The sequence below is a fragment of the Tamandua tetradactyla genome, chromosome 12 (assembly GCF_023851605.1).
Source record: "Tamandua tetradactyla isolate mTamTet1 chromosome 12, mTamTet1.pri, whole genome shotgun sequence".
Lineage (NCBI taxonomy): Eukaryota > Metazoa > Chordata > Mammalia > Pilosa > Myrmecophagidae > Tamandua > Tamandua tetradactyla.
This window is the reverse complement of record NC_135338.1, coordinates 83,197,770-83,218,465: the sequence shown is the minus strand read 5'-3', so window position 1 is coordinate 83,218,465 and position 20,696 is coordinate 83,197,770. Positions and strand designations below refer to the sequence as shown.

Sequence of the window (20,696 nt, the reverse complement as noted above, 5' to 3'; positions counted from 1 at the left end):
GAAGACGTGTGGCCACAGGAGTAGTAGTCTGAGCTGTGAGGCCCCCCCTTTATGGACAGATGGTGTCCCTAAACTGGCATCCATCCACCCTGAAGAGTGTCTCTTTGCCAAATGACACCCTGGGATTGGGACTCTGGGATGTTCCCCATCACTGTTACATCAACATCTGCTAAAGTTCAAAGATGACTTTCCATGTGGTGACATCAAACATCTGGACCACGAATAAATAAGTGGACACAAGGTCCATTTCACACACTGGTCAGCACCTGTGCTTAATTTTTGTGCCTTGGAAAGAAATACAGGCTCCTTCACCACGGGATGTTAACTCTTTTATTAATTTAGTGTTAACACTGTATTTGCTTTGTTAATTTCTTTTTCGGAGTCATTGATTCAATAAACAACAGTTTGGTTCTCTCCGGCTCACAGGCGACAAGGCAAGTGCATTACAGTCAGAAGAGGAGAGCAGGACGGAATGGAGACAGACGAGATTGAAAAGATTTAAGGCAAATGCTCTTCCCATGTTAAAGGGAATGGATCAAGCAGATCTGTGCATTTCAATGAAAATATATGAAATATTTGTCAAAATAATTAACATTGGTAAAAATCAGGACATGTAGCTTATAAAACACCTGCACGGGTCTGGCAGCAATAAATCTGTGTCCTAAAAGACACAGAGACAGCCACCTGAAGGATAAGTCTCCTGAAAAGCAGAGGCTGAGTGGGCTTTAAAAGCAATTCCATGAAGTGGGGAAGTGAGTGGTGACTAACAACTCAAGGCCCGGGTTTGGGTTTCCTAAAGGAGAACTGCTTTGGGCTGCTGCCTGGGCACCTCCTTCAGGCCCCCACAGAAAGATCTGCACCAGTGTGCTGTGCTCATCCAGACCCAGGAGACTCCCTGACACGTGGAAAGAACACAGGGCAACGGGGAGCTCGGCTCACTCAGCACTGCAGAGAAAGGAAGCCTCTTCCGACCTGGGCTTTGCGTCTGACTTTCCAAGGCAGCGCCGCAGTTTCAGAAGTAGGTGACTATGTAGAAATGGCTATTCCAGCCCCAGTGGTCATACATTTTATGCCCCCAATCTGTCTTATTTACAGTCCAACCAGGCTGTCACCCGGACTGCCGTGTTGCAGGCAGGCTGAGCAGGTGAGTGTCTCAGTCCCTCCTGACGCCGGGAAGACAGGTGACATTTCCTACCGTGCTGGACAGAGCATAGGGGGAGGATGGGATGTGTTAAGCCAAGTGCCTTTCCTTTCTGCTTTGGTCTTGAAGATTCGGTAAACTTATGGTCCCAGATGCGACTCCCAGAGCCATAGAGTCCCAGAATTTGTTCTGTTCTCATTTCAAGTTTGCCAGAAGTTTGTAGCCAGGAAGCTGAGTTTGGAAGAATAATCCCCGTTTTAAGAACACCTTCCGTAAAGGGCCATCGTCCACCTGGACTGGGTGCCAGGAATGCTGCTGGAGGACCTGGCTCCTGGTGCCATGAAGTGTCAAGTGTGTGGGCCTGCCTCGAGCGCTGGCAGACCCCACCCAAGCCCCGGCGCAGGTGCTGTCCGACAGCCCTGTGAGGGCGGCCGGCCCTTACCCAGCCAGGAGGCATGCGCGGCAGCAGAACTGAAGGAACAGTTTCCGTTCGCAGAGCCAGTTGGACTTGACCATCTTGCAGAAGGTCTCATCGGCTGGAACAGGGTTGGGAAAGAGTAAGGAAAGGTTAGTCAGGCTTTGGGCTGAGATTGTTTCATTCATTTCCCTTTTGCTGGAAACCAGTGGCATGCTGGGTGTGTGGGGAAGGCAGGCGGCCGCCAGGCAGCTGTCACAGCCCTTCCTGCGAGGTCTGTGGGTTTGGGGCACTGCATGTATTTTGGGATGACTGCACTGGTGGGAGGCTTGGGAGGGAGTTTGTGTGAGAGGTGGGAGTGCCGGGCTGCAGGGGAACAGGAACGGTGGGTGCTGCCATGGTCCAGGGGAGGAGAGAGAGGTGCAGTGGGACGGAGATGGTCAAGCAGATGGACAGGAGTGGGTAACCGAAAAGCCATAGGAGAGGGAGGGAAGGGGTGGACCTTGACTGCTGGCTCTTGGGGTGGAACCTAGAAAACCTCTTGGGACAATCTCAGTTTCTTGAGCTGGATACCTAACCTAAACAAGTAACTTCCTGCCTTTTGAGGGCCCCAAATCTGTGAATAACTGAAAGAACTGAGAAACATGGCAAGGAGGTCACTTCTTGGTGGTTTGCAAGGGTCCCAGGTCTCCTTCTTTGGTCTGCGTTCTGCCAGGACAGGATAGCTTCACATTCACAGACCATCTGCCCCCATCCTTGGACACTGCTGCAGCTGGCTGCTTCCTTTTAGTTCATGTCCAGGACATGGTACCCAGGGCTGGTCCTACACTGCACATCTCCACAGCTTGCTAAGCCTCTTAGACCTCTTGCCCTGCCACAGTACATACCTTCTGCCCCGGTTCTCCTCTGCCCACCTTTCCTCTTGTCTGGAATCCCCAAATCAGGCACCATCTTTGATTCCCTTCTGAGTTTCTATTTTCACAAACTATCTGTGCCCCTCAGCCTACCTGGAGGATGTGTGCTCACCACAGTGCAGAATCGTGCCTTTCAGTCCTGTCCTGATGTGGGTACCCCACAGTGGACAGCTGCTCCCATGCCTCCCGGGTCCCTGTTGCTGAGCCTGCCTACTGCTGGGCCTCAGCTGGGATTCCCTATCCCCTTAGTCCTGATGGTGAGACCCTCCAGGTCTCCTGACTTTGACCCCAAGGACAAGCCTCTCCTATGGAATTCACTGTTTTCCAGGCCACATGGCACCTATTGCATGAGAGGGGGAATGGTACAAGAATAAAATAATTTTTAAGAGTCAATCAACAAACCAACCAGCAGTAGCTGGACTGGTGGCCTGAATACCAAGCTGATTAATGTGTGCAAGGTCTGAAGCCAGGACCTCGGAGAGAAGGCAGCTGCCTTGTAAACTGACTAGGTCTCAAGATGGCCAGTCACAACGGACAGGTGTGTTGGGTCAAAGGGCTGCTGTCCCCATACTTCCTTTCTTTCTCATGACCAGAGCCCACAGGCTGAGCTCTCTCGAGGGATAGTTCTGTGGGTGAGCCAGTTGTCCCCCGTGGTACTTACCATTGCTGCATGTGTGGTTGGTGATACACGAAGTCCCCAGCTGCATGAAGCCTGCCTTACACTTGTTGCAGTTCCTGCTGGAGCCTTCACAGCTCAAGCAATTCTCGTCGCATCTGTGGGAGACACAGGTTCCCATTGCTGTTTGGTGAAGTGAGGCCCAAACGTGTGTTCCATGCCTGGAGCCCTCTCTGTACCACCTTCCCCCACCCCCAGCCTTGGCCTTTGTTGAGAGAGGCCACAACTGTGCCCACACGATGCTCCCAAACAGGGCCAAGACATGGCTGACCCCTTGTGTCTGACCTCACTCCTGCCCTGAGAGGGAAGGATGGTCCTGGCTGGTTAGTGGGAGACAGGCTGAGGCATCTGCTTGTTGCAGAAGGATGGACCCGGGTTGCTAAGAATCCCCCTGGCTTGCATCAGGGGAGCCTCCCGGGGCTGCCTGTCCCATCTGGTGCCCAGAGCAGCTTGGTGAGGGCCTCCTCTGTCAGCTGCTGAGGCTGCAGTGGTCGTGGCCCGGGCCTGGGCCAGACTCGACCCCGATTCCACCCCAGGGATCTGAAGGACAGGATGCTGGAGCAGACCTGGCGACCAGCGGGGCCATCAGCAATCAGAGCTTCCTTTCGGCCACATCTCCTGCCCCAGAGGCAGGGAGCCCTTCCAGTTCCTGCCTCTCTCCGAGGTCCTGGCTGAGCCTGGTCTGGAGATGGAGCCAGGGGCCATAATTCTAATACATAATAAACCTGACCTCAGGGAATGGTTGGCAAACAATCTGGCCAGGTCCCTGATTTTGTAAAAATGTTTAACTGGCGCAGAGTCTTGCTTGTCCGTGTACATATTGTCTATGGCTGCTTTTGTGCATAACTGCAGGGCTGAATAGCTGAGACAGACCATGTGGCCTGCAAGGCCCAAGATCTTTATCATCTGGCTTGTTAGGGGTTGAATTGTGTCCCCAAAAAAGGCATGTAACCCCAGGCCCTGTGAATGTGAGCTTATTTAGAAATAGGTCTTTGTAAGTTAAGATGAGGGCCTACTGAATTAGAATGGGCCTTAATCCAATATGACCCGTGTCCTTATAAGAGGAGAGACACCTTGGGGGAGGCCATGTGACAACAGGTGGAGCCTGGAGGGACACAGCCACCAGCCAAGAAACACCAAGGGCTGCTGACGACCACCAGAAGCTGAAAGAGACCAGGAAGGAGTCTCCCCTAAGGATTCAGATGGAGCACGGCCCTGCCGACACCTCCATTTTGGATTCCTGGCTTCCAGAACTGTGAGATCATAAATGTCTGTTGTTTCAAGCCACCCAGTTTGTACGGCCACCCTAGGGAGCAATGACACGGACCTTTATGGGTTTCCCACTTTGGCCTGCACTGCACAATGCTGGGTGCCTGGTCTTCACAGTGCTTGGATGCTGCCCTTTTCTCCTGCATGGCCAGCTCAGGGCTGAAGGGGCTCCAGAAGGACTCAGACAGGAAGCTGAGAGGGTGGGCTCAGCAGGGGCCCATGCATGGCCTGGGTCTGCAGGTAGGGGCAGATGCACCTTCCTGGCATGTGAGGCCCTCAGCGACTGGGTGCCAACAATGAGGCTCCCTGGGACCCTTTCCAAGGTGACCTTCCAATGGAGTCTGATTCCACAGGGCCCCTGTGGGGTGGGGTGGGGTGGGGCATCCCTCATCTTGGAGGAGAGGTGGCACCTGTTCTCCCACGGCTTCCGCAAGATGCTCCCCAAACTAGAGTTTACACATATAAACGCATAAACCCCATGAGCAAACTGCCCCCCCGGAGCCTTCCAGACGTCCTTCTCCATAGTGATAACCGGGCCCTCCTGTCCACTCTGCAGCGAGGGAGGGGCAACGCTAGAGGACGTGCTGGTGTTTGCCCTGTAGGACCCTGCTCCTCCTTCACTTTCCAAAAGCCCCTGTGTCTGGCCCTCTCCGCGCTGCCTCCCAGCACTTGGCTCTGCAATTTGGGGGGCTCAATGCTACAGCAGAGGGGAAATTCCCCTCCCCCACCCTAGGAGCTCTGCTGCGACAGACAATGCCCACCCAAAGGCCCGGAGCCAAAAAGGAGCTGAGACACTTGAAAGGCTGTCATAGTCTCAAAGGCCCAGGGACCAGGGTGCTGCCAGGCCATGGCCGAGCACTGCTCCGAACATAACATCATGGAGAGCAGGGCATGGCGGGGCCCAGCAGAACACAGCTGGCCTTCTGACCGCCTTCACCTGGCTCTGTGGGGTCTTCCTTCCCCAGGTGGGATCACAGGATTACTGGTTTTCTACTGCTGCATAACAAATGACCACAAACCTAGTGGCTTCACACCATACCCAAGCACCAGCTCACAGCTCTGTAGCCAGAAGCAGCCTGGATCTCATAAGATGAAGGTGTTGGTCAGGTAAAGAAGGTGTGGGTCTTTACCTGGAGATTTGGGGAAAAAAACCAGGGGTGACACTCCCCCAGCTGACCCCTCAACTCTCTCGCAGCACCTGCTCCTCTAAAAGGACCCACCTCCCCTGGCTGCTTTCTGTCAAGGCTACCTTGCCTGGCACGTGGTCCTCTAGGGCAGGGAATCGGGGTTCAGTACCTTCTGTGTCTCTCCTGCATCCCTCCCTCTCTGCTGGACGGTGGGGGCCGCTCCCATCTGCTTGCTGCCTTAAGACTGTTCCAGGTGGGAGTTAGCCAGAACTCCCAGGACGCAGGCCCCATTCTTTTAAGAACCCTAATCATACTTCTGTCCAGTCATGGGCCCAGGGCTGCAGATGGACCCTTGTGTTTCTGCACCCATCAAGCATCCCATGGGGGGCAGGGGAGATGAGGGGCACTAGGGACAGTTGGGGGCGACAGAACTTAGTTTACCCTACAGGCAAGTGCTCCACTGAGTGCTTCTCTTTTTCTTCTAAGAGGTCCTCACTGGTTCTTGCTAGGTCCTCTTACTAAGTCTTGGGGGCAGGGAGGGGGAAAGAGAGAGGGGACAGGTGGGGGAGTGTCCAGCACCTCTTTTGAGATATTCATTACCTATTTTTCTCAGCTTTGGACCTCAACTTAGACCTGGGGTTATGGGTTGAACTGTATATCCTAAAAGGACATGTTCAAGTCCTCACCCCTGGCCCTGTGAATGAGACCCTATTTCAAAACTGGATCTTTGAAGATGTGATTAGTTAAGATGAAACCAAACTGGATGAGGGTGAGCCCTGATCCAGTATGACTGGTGTCCTCATAGGAAAGGAAGAATTGGACTCCGACAGACAGACACTGGGGAGGGGAACACCACGTGACAACTGAAGCAGAAACTGAAGCCCAAGGACAGCTGGCAAATGCCAGAAGCCAGGAAGGGGCAAGGAAGTATTCTTCCCTACATATTTTGGACTTCTGGCCTTCAGGATATTTGTGGTTTCAAGGCCCCCCCCCCCCCCCACCTGGTTTATAATTAGACCCCTGGGCACAACAGGAGTAAGTCTTCTGGGCATTCCGGTTGCCCACCCGGAAAAAACCCACCTGGTTTTTCCACATTCAGTCCCCATTGGCCACCTGCTTGCTCAAGGCTGCCTTGGGCCGGCCAGCAGGGGATGGCCATTGTGCAAAACCAGCATTCTGGGGCCAGAGGAAGCCTGAGGCTCTCGAAAGGCTGGTGCTACCTGTTTCAGGAGCCATCCTGTACACTCCGAGTGGGCCATACCCATTGTTCCTGTGGGAGGAATCCACGAAGAAGGGGTCTCCAGAGCCAAGGGGCCTCTAAAAGATGGGGTGCCTCTGCAGAGCTGCATTTCAGCATTCCTTCACCCCAGTGGCCCTGTGCAAGCTCTTCCTTGGGGTTTTTCTCTAGGACATGGTGCTGCAGCCCAGCCCTGAACTCCTTCCAGGCTGAAGGCGCCAGCTTACCAACTGCAGGTAGCCCTTCCTGGTTCCACCTGCCTCTGTTCTCCTCAGCTATGGGATGCAGCACATCCCTCCCCCAAACCTGGGGAGACTGGCCATGGCAGCAGCCATTCCCCATCCACCAGGCCTGAGCTGAGAAGAATGCCTGAGAGCGGCGTGTACCTTTGACACACTTTGTGGGGCAAGCCTGGCATCTCCTCCGGGTAGAAGCCCTCGCTGCAGGCTGGCATGCATTTCCAGTTGTGGAAGTAGAAGTCTTTTGCACAGTGAATACATTCTTCTCTGCCAGGCCCTGAGGGGTGCAGGGAAAGAACAGATGTCAAGGACCCCCAGCCAATCTCCATGTCCCGAGCCTGCTGCAGGCCTGTTGGGTCCACAGAGCCTTGGATGCTGTTCAGACAACCCAACACAACTGCAGTAGGTTGAATAGTGTCTCCCTAAAATTCATGTCAACTTGTGTGCCAGTTTGAAGCTATTAAGCACCCCAGAAAAGCCATGTCCTTTAATCCCTCATTCAATAGCACAGGGTCAGAGCTTTCTACCGTTTCCACGGAGATGTGACCCACCCAATTGTAGGTGGAAACTTTTGAGTGAATGGTATCTAAGGAGCTGTGTCCTCACCCATTCAAGGTGGAGTTGCTTACTGGAGTCCTTTGAGAGGGGACTATTTTGGAAAGAGCCACAAGAATCAACAGAGCCCACACAGCCAGAGACCTTTGGGGATGTAGAAGATGTCCCAGGGGAAGCCTTATGAAATGAGGAGAGAAAGCTAGCACATGTTGCCATGTGCCTTTCCAGCTGAGATAGAGACCCTGAAAGTCATCGGTCTTCTTGAGCCAACGTGTCTTTCCTTAGATGCCTTAGTTTGGACATTTTTATAGCCTGTTTTTAACTTGGACAATTTCATAGCCTTAGAACTATAAATTTGCAACTTAATAAATTCCCTTTTTAAAAGCCATTCCATTTCTGGTATACTGCATTCCAGCAGCTTACAAACTAAACAACCCCGAACCTCAGAATGTGACCTCATTTGGAGGTGGGGTCTTTGCATATGTAATCAATTATGTTAAGATGAGGTTATACTGGAATAAGGTGGACCTTAAATCCAGCCACTTATATCTTTATGAAAAGACGAGAGGACACTCAGACACACACAGAGGGAGAAGGCCATGTGATAGTGGAGGCAGAGATTGGAGTGATGCAGCTACAAGCCAAGGAACACCAAGATGACTAGCAAATATCAGATTCGAAAAAGAGGCAAGGAAGGATTCTTTCCTAAAACCCTCAGAGGGAGTGCGGTCCTGCCAACACCTTGATTTCAGACTTCTAGTCTCCAGAACTGTGACACTGTACATTTCTCTTGTTTTAAGTCTCCTCGTTTGTGGTGCTTTGTTATGGCAACGCTTAAAGCTAGCACTTCTCAAGAGTCCACCACGTGCCTGGGCTGGCCCCATCCCCACATAACCCCTGGTAGGTGCCATTGCCATCCCCACTTCATTGATGGGGACATGGGAAGGGCTGTACTCTTGGGGACCTGAGACAACCTCAACACATGGTCACTCTGCCCACACCACTCCCTGCATGCTTAAAACCATGCTTCTGTTAGAGATGGGACCAGCAAGGACAATGGCTGCTGAGCATCTGGAATATAGCTGGACCCAACTAAGATGTGCTGTAAGTGTAAAATACACACACGCTGGACCGCAAAAGGGGCTGCATAAAAAAAGAATGCAAAATAGCTCATTTTTTATATTGATTAATGCTTAAATAAGAATATTTTAGATGCATTGGGCTAAATAAAACATGCTATTAAAATTATTTTTCACCTGTTTCTTTTTTACTTTTCAAAGTGTGATTGTCAGGAAATTTAACACTAACTCTGTGGCTCACATGTGCGCCTTGCATCACATTTCTCCTGGGGACAGCATCTTGTGAGCTGAGTGGAAGAGCTGAAAAGAGATTTTTTGGAAATGGCATTGATAGGTATTTGGTGTGAGTGACCTGGTCATTTTTGGTAATAAATGATGAAGCGTTTATGGGGATGTGGTGATGAGAGAGACAAAGCTTTGAATGAAGATTCAAGAATTATGGAGGGAAATCTGCAGTTAAGCAAGAGTCAGAGGGGAACTTGTCAGCCTGGGTCAGTCATTGGACTGGAGTGAAGAAACCACATTAGTTTGTCTGTCTATCAAACCACCCATTTGTCTATCCATCCATCCACCCACCTAACTAACAACTATCCATCCATCCATCCATCCATCCATCCATCCATCCATCCATCCATCCATCTTACACACCCATTCATTCATTCATTCACTTGTACAAGTTAGTGCTGAGTACCCTCTCTGTGCCTAACATCCCCAAGGAGGCTCTGATGTGAAGCCGCCAGATAACAGCTCAGAGAACATGGGAAATAAATCACCTCAAATCCTCTGTGATAACTGCAGTTCCTGAGACATTTTTTTCCCCCTCTTTAATTTGATCATGGTCCTAGATTGAGGCTGGAGCTAATGCAGTGCTATCTGGCCCTCTTCCTGCACTAACTTCTGGTCTATGAGGGTGTCAAGGGAAGACCCTTGGCAGATATTTAGAGTCCCGTAGGGGCAGCTGCTCACTCGTTACTACGATGGCTGGTTTCATATCTCAGAACCAGAGCTTCAAGCCCTCAAAGGGCATTTAGAGCGTATTCAGGCTAAACTCCTTTGATAGCTAGGGGGCCTTTGTGGGGACAGGCCCTCCAAAATGGGTTGCTGCCCACCCCGTGTGGAGGGTGTATGCGTTGGTTCCTCCCTTCCTTCCTGTGTTGTGGTTGGAGAGCTCCCCTGGCCCTGTGACCGTTTAGGGATTCTGTGCAGTGCATCTCTTTCTAGCTCAGAGGTTCTCTCCATTCGTGACAGCCTTTCCTTTCTGTGCTTGGCCAATGTTTCCCACTATCATTTTATCTCCAGAGAGTGTCTAGTGGTGAATGTGGACAGGTCAAGTGCACAGATGGCCTGTCACCCTCCCCTGGCAGGTTGGCCTCCAGAAGCCCCTACAAACCCCTTGGCCTGCAGCCCTTGCTTTCCTCTGTTATCTGTGGCACCCTCCTCACCCAGGTTGTCTCTCCTTGGCTGCTGGGATCCTAATGCCGGTTGAATTTCCATGGTAGAAAAACAACATTCACTCTTATCTACAGTTCATTTAAGGCTAAATTTATCAGATACAAAAACTGATTAAATGCAAATTCTGTAACCATTGAACTATTTTCCTAAGTAATAAAATGACTTTCATAATTTAGTCAGCCTTCTGAGAACTTTCTTAAGTCACAAGTCCTTACAGGTTTTGAACACTTTAAAAGCACCCATGGATTCTAACAGTAGCAAAGTGGGGTCTGCTCCTTAATTTGTGGGAGCCAGTGCAAAATGAACTGTGGGGACCCTTGTTCAAACAGCAGGAAAGAAAAGAAGTACAGTTACAAGTGCTAACATATAAAATGTTTTCCTTTCTGTTACCTGCCAGTCCCTGTTGACCTGCCAGTCATTTTCTCATTTGTTGTTTAATGTTTTATTCCTTTGGGCACAGAGTTGCTCAGGAGTGAGTGCAGACCCTCACAGGTGCCTGGGGGCACTGCCCTATGACTTGGCATGCACATGCCAGTAACAAGAACCCCAGCTACCAGAGTCCCCCTCCTGCCAGCCACAGGACCAGTGTGCCAGTATCCTGCCAGGGAGGGTAACTGAGCCAGGCATCTCCGTTTCCCATGGGACCATCACAACAACCTGTGGTGGATGGGTATCCAAGGGATTGTCACTTCCATACCAGGAAGTGCCAGGCACCTGAGTTGGGGATGGACAAGGAGCCTGTCCCACTGAGTTACCCGCCAAATGTGCCACAACATTGCCAGCCTGGGGTAGGTGCAGCCACCACCATGCTGCCCTGAGATGCCACTGGGCATGTGTGCCTGATGCCGACCCTTCTGACGACCCAGTGGGGATGGAGGGCAGCAGTGATCACTGAGTAGGAATAGGGCTGGGTGGGCCCAGGTCTCAAGGAAGCGGGTGGCCAAGGACCATCCTGGGGAGGTGGGACAAGGTGTGAGCCAAGGCACACACACACCTTGGCGTATGCTCCATCGTCCTATCAGACATGACTTACAGAACACAGGTTCAAAGGTAAAATTATTAAGAATTTCAAGATGGCAACTGCAAAGCATTATAACCCAAACCTGGGGGCCCTTCTCCCAGTGCATTTGCACAGGTCTTCACCTGTCAAGTCAGCCCAGCACCTACACTTCACCAATACAGAAGTACTGTATCATAGGTGGGTTTTTGTTATTTCTCAATGTACTTTTAAGTCCTTCCAGGGGGTTATATAAATGCCACCAGATAGAAAAAGACACACCCAGACCATGCAGGGGTGCAGCTGCACCTCAGTGTCCCTGTGAAGATAACAGGTAGCTGAGGGGGCAGCGTGGCATCGAGGTGGGATGGGGGAGAAGCTCCAAAATGCCAGTTTCATGCTGGTAGGAGGCTACAGCCTCCAAGGCACACCTGGCCCCAACCATGCCTTAGGGATGGAGGCCCCACCCCTGGAGAGCATGGCCAGGCCCTGCTGGCTCCCAGTGAGGTGGCCGCCCTGTAGCTGGGCACAGGTTCAGAGAACCTGGAACTGCTCTGCAGTGGCCATGTGGAATCAGGAGCAAAGCCTGCTGATGAGTGAGATTGCTGCTGCCAGAAGGCAGGACAAGCCTGGCCCCAGGCACTTGCAGACACCATCTTGTCAGTAGAACTCAAAGCTTCAGAAACTGGAGATGGCAGTGTGATTGTAGGAATTGGATTCCACAGGGGTGTGCCCATGAGGCCTGAACTCCCACTAATTGTCCCTGGTGACGTGCAGGTTGGATGGGTGCGGGCAGTGGCTGCTCAGGACCTGTCCTTGCCCTGCCACTTTTGCTGACAGCCCTAGTTCCATGTCTGATTCAACAGCCAGGAGGCACTCCTGGCTTAAGGGATGCAGTTTCCCCTTGTTTCTCTGACAGGTCCACTCTCGGAAGCACAGCTGATAATCTACCAGGGCCCACAAGGCCACATCGAGAAGGCTATGCCAGGGCAGGGACATTTCCCAAGAATGGTATTATGGCAGTTGTGATTCCTTAAATTGTTACTGCAGCAGAACCTAAATCTAATGTGGGTTTCTTAGAACGGGGACCAGAGTGCCTGGTGGCAGCAAGAAGGGTCAAGAGGACAAAACTTCACCTGCGGAGTATATGAGCCCGCAGACCTGTGCTGAGCTCCAACCTACTTGTGCAAATAACTGCAAAATGAAATCCAATAAAAAGAATGGGCTCGCCACTCTCCTGCATAAAACAGTGCCTCGAAGGCATCTGTGCTGTAATCCGTGTGAGGAAATTATTATATAGATAAAACTGTTTACCAGAATCTTTTCCTCTTAAGAAAATGTTCAAAATAAGTGAAAACAGGCAAAAAGAACTAAGGTTATATTAGGAAAAGTGTCCCCATTACCACTCAAACCCTCCCTCCTCCTTCTGAGTATTGTGCATCTCCGTGGTGTGTGGACTTTCATCAGTTCAGCTCCCCAGCACCAGCTGAGTTTCAGGGCACGACAGATCACAAACCACTTGCATTCACTTCATGGTAGAAACAAACGCTGCTGGGTTGGGTTTCTGACGCTCGGAAACCTGGGTGTGTGCTCCCGGCGGGCTTGTGTTTGCACGCTGCAGGGAACATGGAGATCCATGAAGTCTGAGGACTTGCTCAATTGCAGAGTTAGCCTGCCTGCTCAGTAACCCAGGCTGTGACTGTCCACACAGCCGTCCACTCACCCACACAGGTCTGGCAGGTAGGATGGCACTCCCCACACCGGACCAGCTCAGAGTCGAAGTAGGTGCCTGGCTCACAGTCTGGGATGCAGCTTCCCCTGGTAAGGCTGTTGAAAGAAAAAGAGGCAGGTTTCGGCATCTGTTCCAAAATCTTAATCAAATTACGATTTGCCTTCAAATGCCTTTCAGGGGAAGAAATGAAAGTTCTTGAAGCATGGCCCTTTGCTATGTCACTAAGGTTCAGTGCTTAAAGAAAAGGGAAAAGCTGTCCTGAAGCAGGTGAGGCCCCGGCTGGAGAGAGTGTCGTGGGCCTGGAAGTTAGATCCTCTCCTGCTGGGCTGATGGGTGTCACGGTCCCATGGTGCAGGAAGCCAAATCCTCATGCTCTCTCCTGGTCCGTGGGCCCCCAGCCCTGAGAGCAGGTCTGAGCACACATGGACTACCACTGGCACATGCTGGCTCAGTTCTACCACATCCGAGCCTTCCACCGCTTCTGCATTTACAGTGTGAGAGTGGAGTGGTGGCGATCAGGCTGAATCTGAAATGCAGATCTGCTTCCACTTTGCCCTGGCTAGAAAGATGGACTTGAAATACAAGCTACTCCTGGAACCTACCAGGCTTTGCCTGATGAGGCTGCACCTGCCCTCACCTGGCCCCAGCAAGGCAGCCATCATGAGCATGGGGACTGTGCTGATGGACTGCCCATGCTGGGTTCCTGGCTGCTTCCTAGCTGTGTGACCCTGGGCCAGCTGGTTAACTCTCTGTGCCTCTATTTCCTCATCTGTTAAAGGGCACCCAATAGTTCCTTTCATCATAAGGCTGCTTTGAGGGCTAAATGCGCTAATACCCATAGAGTCTGGAGCAGGGTCTGGCATACAGCAGATGTAAACAAATGTCAGCTCCTATTTTTCCTTTAGTTCCTGAGAAGGCACTGCATTTGGTGCATTTTAAATGGCCTGCCAATATACATACTGAACAATCGCTCTGGGAGTGGGGTTGGGTCAGACCCAGACTCCTGCATTTAGGGGGAGATGTTTGCGTTGGGGGCCGTGGGTGGGAGAATCCCTTTGTGCTGATGGTGGACACCCACCCAGCGCTTCTCCTCGTCACGGTGCCAGGGAACAGAATTAAATCACATCTTTAAGAACTGACATCCCCCATGAGCCCTTCCTGCATTTATCCTCCTGAAGCGACAGCTTGCCTGGAGGTGGCTCCTTGGCTGGTCCCTTATTGCTCTACCATGATGGGGATAATGTAAAGTCACACCTCAAGAGGATATTGGGCAATAAAAGAAAGCTTTGGGTGGATTATGCAGATGACAGCTCAGATTTTGCTCACCATCCCAAAAGCCTGTGCTTGCTGGGAAGCACTGCTTCCCTAGAGGTATTTTGTCCCTAGAACACCATTTCTGAGAGAGGAGCTGACTTTCCCTTTCCCACAGGAACCTGAAATGAAGTTTCCCGGGACTCCCCAAGCCCTTCCCCACTGGTAAACAGGTTGTGTGAGCTGGAATCTTCCTTTCCTGACACCTTCAATCTCTAGCTTGGGGTTGGGGTGCCAGAGCAGGAGGGACAGAGCTTGGGGCATCAAAGCTGGCCTCTCCCGGGCCCCTGGCCAGTGCCACCAGCTGAAAGTCTCTTCTCCTTTCTTACTCTTTTTCTGCCTTGCTTGGGGAGCTCCTTCCTTGACCAGCCATCCTTTGACCTGTGTTCTTGTCCAGTGAACAGGATTAAGAGCCAGAAGTGTGATGAGCGACTTCAGGAGCCCCGCTACCACCCCTTTTCTGGACATGCACAGCTTGGGCTGTGGGTCCCTTGCTCCCCAGTTTCCTGATCCAGAAGAAAGGGACAGGATAAAGGAAATATCATTAAGCCATCCCGGGCAATTGCTTATCTCCCATATTGGAAAATTTGAATAATAATAATGTCTACTTCATAGGCTGCCAGGAAGATTACATGGAGAGATTTGAGAAAGGGATTGGAATAAGAGTGGCTGCTCAGTAACTTTTCTTCCTTCCCTCCCAACTCCAGAAGGAGTCATCTCTGCTGGTGACTTTCAGTCATAGCAGCATTTGGGAAGAGGGGAGACAAGGGTGAGGGAAGTGGGTTGAATTCCTCTAGGGCTGTGATACCCAAAGGGGGCAGCAAAGGGTGTCCCTGGGCCAGCAGCATTCAGCATCTGCATCCCCTGGGAGTCTGATGGAAATGCAGAGTCCCAGGCCTCCTGGATGGGAATCTGCATGTAAATGAGAGCCCTGATGGTTCCTGTGCACATCCCAGGGTAGGAGGCACTGCCCAAGCCTACTCCTTTCCTTTTCCCCTTAAAATGCAGACCAAGCTTCCGTCTCCACACACTGGTCTCTTTACAGTGGGATTGTTCCAGGCCTGATTTCTAATAAAAGACTTTCTGGGATTCTAGACAGCAGCATGGAGGAACCAACGCTATCCAATTGATTGCATGGAGCAGGCTGAAAGAACATTTAAAAATGTCCCAGTTAAAAATCACTAACTGTGATTACAGTTTGGAGCTGTATGTATGCCAGAAAAGCATGTTCTTAAACTTAATCCATCCTTGCGGATGTGAACCCCTTCTAAGGAGGACCTTTTGATCAGATTGCTCCAGTTAAGGTGTGGCCCAGCCCAATGAGGATGGTTCTTAATCCTATTACTGGAGTCCTTTAGAAGCAGAATGGAATTCAGACACAGAGAGAGAAAGGTACAGGAAATAAGAAGCTGAAGGTCAAGGGAACCTGGAGGAGAAGGGAGAGGCCAGGAGAGGCCACCAGGTGCCCTGTCACGTGACAGAGGGACCCAGGACTGAGGATCAGCAGCCAGCTCCAAGCACCACCGATGTCAGGGAGGAAGCACCGCCGTGATGATGCCTTGATGATTTGGACTTCTAACCAGGAGCTGCGCTTACTTTGTACTTCTGTTGTGAGCCACAGTTCCCACTGTTTAAGCCAACCCATGGCATGGTATTTACTTTTGCAACCAGAAAATGAAAGCAACCAGTAAACTGTCTTTAGAGGAAAAGTGTGCTGAGCTTCACAAGGCTGAGCTGGTGGAAGAGGGAGACCCAGGCCTCCCTAAAGAATATTCTCAGGGATTCAGTGCCCCCATCTGGAAGAATATACCAGAAGCTGGGAAAAATAAGGAAGAACAGAGTGACCAGGCCAGGGTGAGTGCGGAGTGAGGGTCTCCATTATCGGGCCCCTTGCTGGGACAGGCAACTGGAATAGGTGGAGTTACTGGCACCTAGAAGGGGGGGGGGGCGGTTTCTGTGCTTCCCTTAAGAGCTCCTCACCCTTTTAATAGTAAGCCCAACTTTATAACAAGATGAAGTGCTGCTTTTACTGATTCTCCAAATGTGTTGTAAATTGTAGAGTTTTTACCCATCCTTTAACTTTTCACCTTAAAAAAACAACCATCTATAAGTGGAAATGTGATTTTAATAGACACGAACTCTTTACCCTGAAAGGCTTTGGGTCTCCGAAATATTACTTTTTGGAGAAGATGCAAAACTGGATACAACAATTGTAAAAGCTGAGACAGTGTAAATGCTTTAGCATCCTTCAGATTTGAAGTAAAGGCTTTACCTGAATCCTTCTTTACAAATAGTACATTTCTCTGGTTCATCAATGCACTTTTTACAGCTTGGGTGGCATTTAAGGCAATTTTTCTGACCTAGAGGAAAAAAAAAATCAAGATGAGGAGAAGGAGAAAGGATTGATGTAAATCAAATCTGGGCAAATAAAACTTGAGCATTTCAGGACGGGCTGAAAAGAGAGCTTTTCGGCCATTGACAGTCTCGGGAATGGATTTTAGTCAGGTGAAAATCTTTAGAAAAATGACAGGGTGGATCTGTGGGGGCCTCTGAGACCCTCCTCTGTGATTTCACAGGCGTCTTCAAGGAAGAATGAAGGGCTCATGCAGTAAGACATACTAGTGACAACCCCACAGGCCTCACGGGGAAATGCTGGGTTACCTAACTCCCACCGTGTTTGGATAAGTTACTACTAGATCACTCCTTCTGGCACCTTGTCAAATGCCACTCTGCTTGAATACTAAGTGGTCGGGGCATATCGGGTCCTGCTTCCTCAGAGAGTTTTTTCTGGAAGGTGGGGGCCACTTGTTACATCTCTTTGCATTTTCCTCGGGTCTCCATATACATAGTACACATCTGCGGCAGGATGTGCACTGGCTGAGCAAGTGAGGCTAGCTCCTGCTTTGGGTGAAGTCCGGGAGCTAATGGGGTCTCCATATTGAAAACAGGTCTGTGCGGCAGTTCAGGGCAGATGTTAGCAAAGGCTGTAAAATATGCCTTGCCTGCTATTTGTTCTTCCTCTAAAGAGAGTCTGGTTGTTTGATGGCTTTTTATCAGTTGTAAGGAAAGTCACCTAAAGAGATGCCAACCTACTCCAATGCAGGTATTGGGGTCACCAGCAAAAGCATGACTCCCACAGGCTCTGATGGAAAGACTTTCATTCATATGGAGACAAAACAACTTCCATCAGTGAGCATCGGTCTCCCATAGCCAGCAGGTCTTCCACCTCTCAGTCGTGGTTGAAGCAGGGAGGTGTTCTAGGCACAGCACGTCCCCCTCATGTTTGTGTGCTGCCGCAGTGGGGAACCCCACTCCCTCCCCTCCAGGGACAGATATATACCACCAAGGTGACAGATAAAACACACCCACCAGAGTCAGGCTGTCTTCAGTGAAGGATTGCATGTGCTCGGGACAAGAGGGGACAGATTATATCAGTAGTCCCCTTATCTATTAAGGGATTGGGTTATATCCTGCCAGGCTGATACCCTGGTCCTGAGCACAGGATGTATTTGTGGGTCCCTGTACTAGGACTGCCCCCTACCACACTTCATATGTGTTTAAAGATTTTCTGGCTCTTTCTCCACAGGAGTATCTGCAGTGCCTTGACAGACCAGATCATCGATCCCTCCTGCTCAGCCCAGACCCAGAGAGTTCTGTACCTGCTACATGCAAAATCACTAATGCCTAAACATTAGCTTATTGCAACTTATTTGAGAAATATCCTCCATCAACTCAATTATTTTGGCCCTTCCTTGGCTAGGAGAGTTGGCAATACATGGACATGAAGTCCCGGGCCCCCAAGCCCTGCTGGCTCCATCCCACCCCTCTCTGTGGGGTGGGTGCTGTAGGCCCCAGTGGGCTGTGGGAAGTAAGGACCCTGGGCTCTCTGCTCTGACTTCAAGTCCCACCTCTGCCATTACTCATGAGGGGCCTTTTAACCTCTCTCAGCTTCATTTTCTCTGTTGGAAAGATGAGGGCCACACACCCATCTCTTAGGGGTTAAATGGCACAGTGTCTGTCAAGGGCTCAGCAAAGTTTGACTCTTCCCTCTGAGCCTACTGCTTCAAGCTGGCAGGCTCCTCCTCCTTACATATTGTAAGCCTTCTGCCTATACTTAAGTCCCAATTTCAGCTCAGAAGTTCTTCCTACCAGGGCTTTCATCTAGCTGTGACCACTGATTTTATACACTTGTACTGAATCCCCTTAGGTGCCCCTCCACCCCTCACCCCCGCTATGCACTGGGCTTCAAGAGGTGCAGAGACACAGCCAGCACAGTCTTTCCTTGGGGCAGGGCAGGGGGGTAATCCTCAGAGGCCTTCCTTTTCTGATATCTGAAATCAGACGGAGCCCAGACCACCTGGTCTGAGCTGATGCTCTGTCCCTCGTCAATGATGAATATTGCCTTGCAGATGCATGAAATTCCCAGACTACCTGATGATTCATCTCAGCAACCCCCTTGAACTTTTCTGGTAGGTTTGTGTACAAACTGCTATTGGCCAACAGGGTTGGAATGCTTTGATTTCATCATATCTCCCTCCCTCTGCTGTGAAAGGTCCTTCCTTGAATCTCCTAGCATCCAGGAAGCAGAGGCTCAGAAAATTCTCCCTACAGAGGGAATGAATGCCAGCCCAGAATGGGGAGAGCTGACTGCCCATTTCTTTCTTTCTTTTCTTTTTCTTTAAATTTATTTATTAATTTAAAAAAAAGTAACAAACGAACTAAAACATTAACATGTGATCATTCATTCTACGTATATAATCATTAATTCACAATATCACCACTTAGTTGCATATTCATCATTTCTTAGAACATTTGCATCAATTCAGAAAAAGAAATAAAAAGATAACAGAAAAAGAAATAAAACGAAAACAGAAAAAAAAGATTATACATACCATACCCCTTACCCCTCCCTTTCATTGATCACTAACATTTCAAACTAAATTTATTTTAACATTTGTTCCCCCTATTATTTATTTGTATTCTGTATGTTCTACTTGTCTGTTGACAAGGTAGATAAAAGGAGCACCAGACACAAGGTTTTCACAATCACACAGTAACACTGTGACAGCTATATCATTATTCAATCATCCTCAGGAAACATGGCTACTGGAACACAGCTCTACATTTTCAGGCAGTTCCCTCCAGCCTCTCCATTACATCTTGAATAACAAGGTGATATCTACTTAATGCGTAAGAATAACCTCCAGGATAACCTCTCGACTCTGTTTGGAATCTCTCAGCCATTGACACTTTGTCTCACTTCACTCTTTCCCTTTTTGGTCGAGAAGGTTTTCTCAATTCCTTGATGCTGGGTCTCAGCTCATTCTAGGGTTTTTCTCAATCCCTTGACGCTGAGTCTCAGCTTATTCTAGGATTTCTGTCCCATGTTGCCAGGAAGGTCCACACCCCTGGGAGTCATGTCTCACGTACACATGGGGAGGGTGGTGAGTTTGCTTGTTGTATTGGCTGGAGAGAGAGGCCACACCTGAGCAACAAAAGAGGCTCTCTTGGGGGTGACTAAATTTTAGACCTAAATTTTAAGTAGACTTGACCTATCCTTTGTGGGGTTAAGTTTCATATGAACAAACCCCAAGACTGGGGGTTCAACCTATAGCTTTGGTTGTCCACACTGCTAGTGAGAATATCAAGAATTCAACTTGCGGAGGTTGAATTTCTCCCCATTCTCACCATTCCCCAAAGGGGGCTTTGCAAATACTTTTCCACTCACTGATTGAATCACTCTGGGATTCACTGGGGCATCACTCTGGACAAACCAACAAAATCTCATGTCCTACCTGAGATTCCAAGTACTTATGGCGTTGAATCAAGCTATCTACATAAGTGATATTAGGAAATGCACTAGTCAAAATATAAATTTTGTACCAAATAAACATTTTTTACTTTTGACTGCCCATTTCTTGCACCTACGAATGTTCCACTTACTCTCATCGGCATAAAATCCCACAGGACACTGGGTCACACAGGCATTCATTTCCTGATGGTGGTAGAAGCCATGACGGCAAGACAGGCACTGGGTCGGGCTCCTACCCGAGCAGGTCTCACAGCCCTTGTGGCACCGGCGACAGCGCCGGGCTGCCGAGTCCCCAAAGTAGCCCAAGGGGCACTCGCTCACGCACTTCCTGTGGGGAGCAGGAGACAGTGAGAGTCTTTCCAATTCAGTCCCAGCCCCAGCCCTCTTCGCCCTGCAGTGCCAACCAGGGTCAGGCGAAGGCAGGCAGCTGGTTTGGAAGGATGTCCCCAAACTGAGGGGGCCCACCCTAAGTGTCTTTAAACCATACCCATTGTCTTGGTAAGGTGAGGATGGGAGGTTTGGGAGGACACAGGTAGAGGTTCTGAGAACTTGGAGTCCTTTCTTTTCAAAGGTGCCGGAATGGGAAGCCTTGTGGCTGTGTTTTGGTGTCCTGAAGGTACCAAGATGACAGGGTTTGACTTGCAGAGTTTTCAGCTCTGCAGAATCCCAGCCCAGTGCTGTCGGCAAGCCTCCACCCTCATGTGAAGTGTGCAGAACTTTCTACACAGCAGTAGGCTGGG

The 20,696-nt window shown here is 50.2% G+C and overlaps 1 protein-coding gene across 1 annotated transcript in view; it reads right to left on the bottom strand.

Moving 5' to 3' along the window:
• Positions 1 to 312: 312 nt before the first annotated feature.
• PCSK6 (proprotein convertase subtilisin/kexin type 6) overlaps positions 313 to 20,696 on the bottom strand; it is a 195,625-nt gene continuing 175,241 nt past the window's right edge. The window contains exons 16-21 of the mRNA XM_077124015.1: positions 20,088 to 20,284; positions 16,417 to 16,504; positions 12,825 to 12,928; positions 7,166 to 7,295; positions 3,132 to 3,244; positions 313 to 1,677 (exon numbers count right to left, since the gene is read on the bottom strand). Coding sequence (XP_076980130.1) covers positions 1,580 to 1,677; positions 3,132 to 3,244; positions 7,166 to 7,295; positions 12,825 to 12,928; positions 16,417 to 16,504; positions 20,088 to 20,284 — 730 coding nt within the window. The 3' untranslated portion in view covers positions 313 to 1,579. The remainder of the gene's footprint in view (positions 1,678 to 3,131; positions 3,245 to 7,165; positions 7,296 to 12,824; positions 12,929 to 16,416; positions 16,505 to 20,087; positions 20,285 to 20,696) is intronic.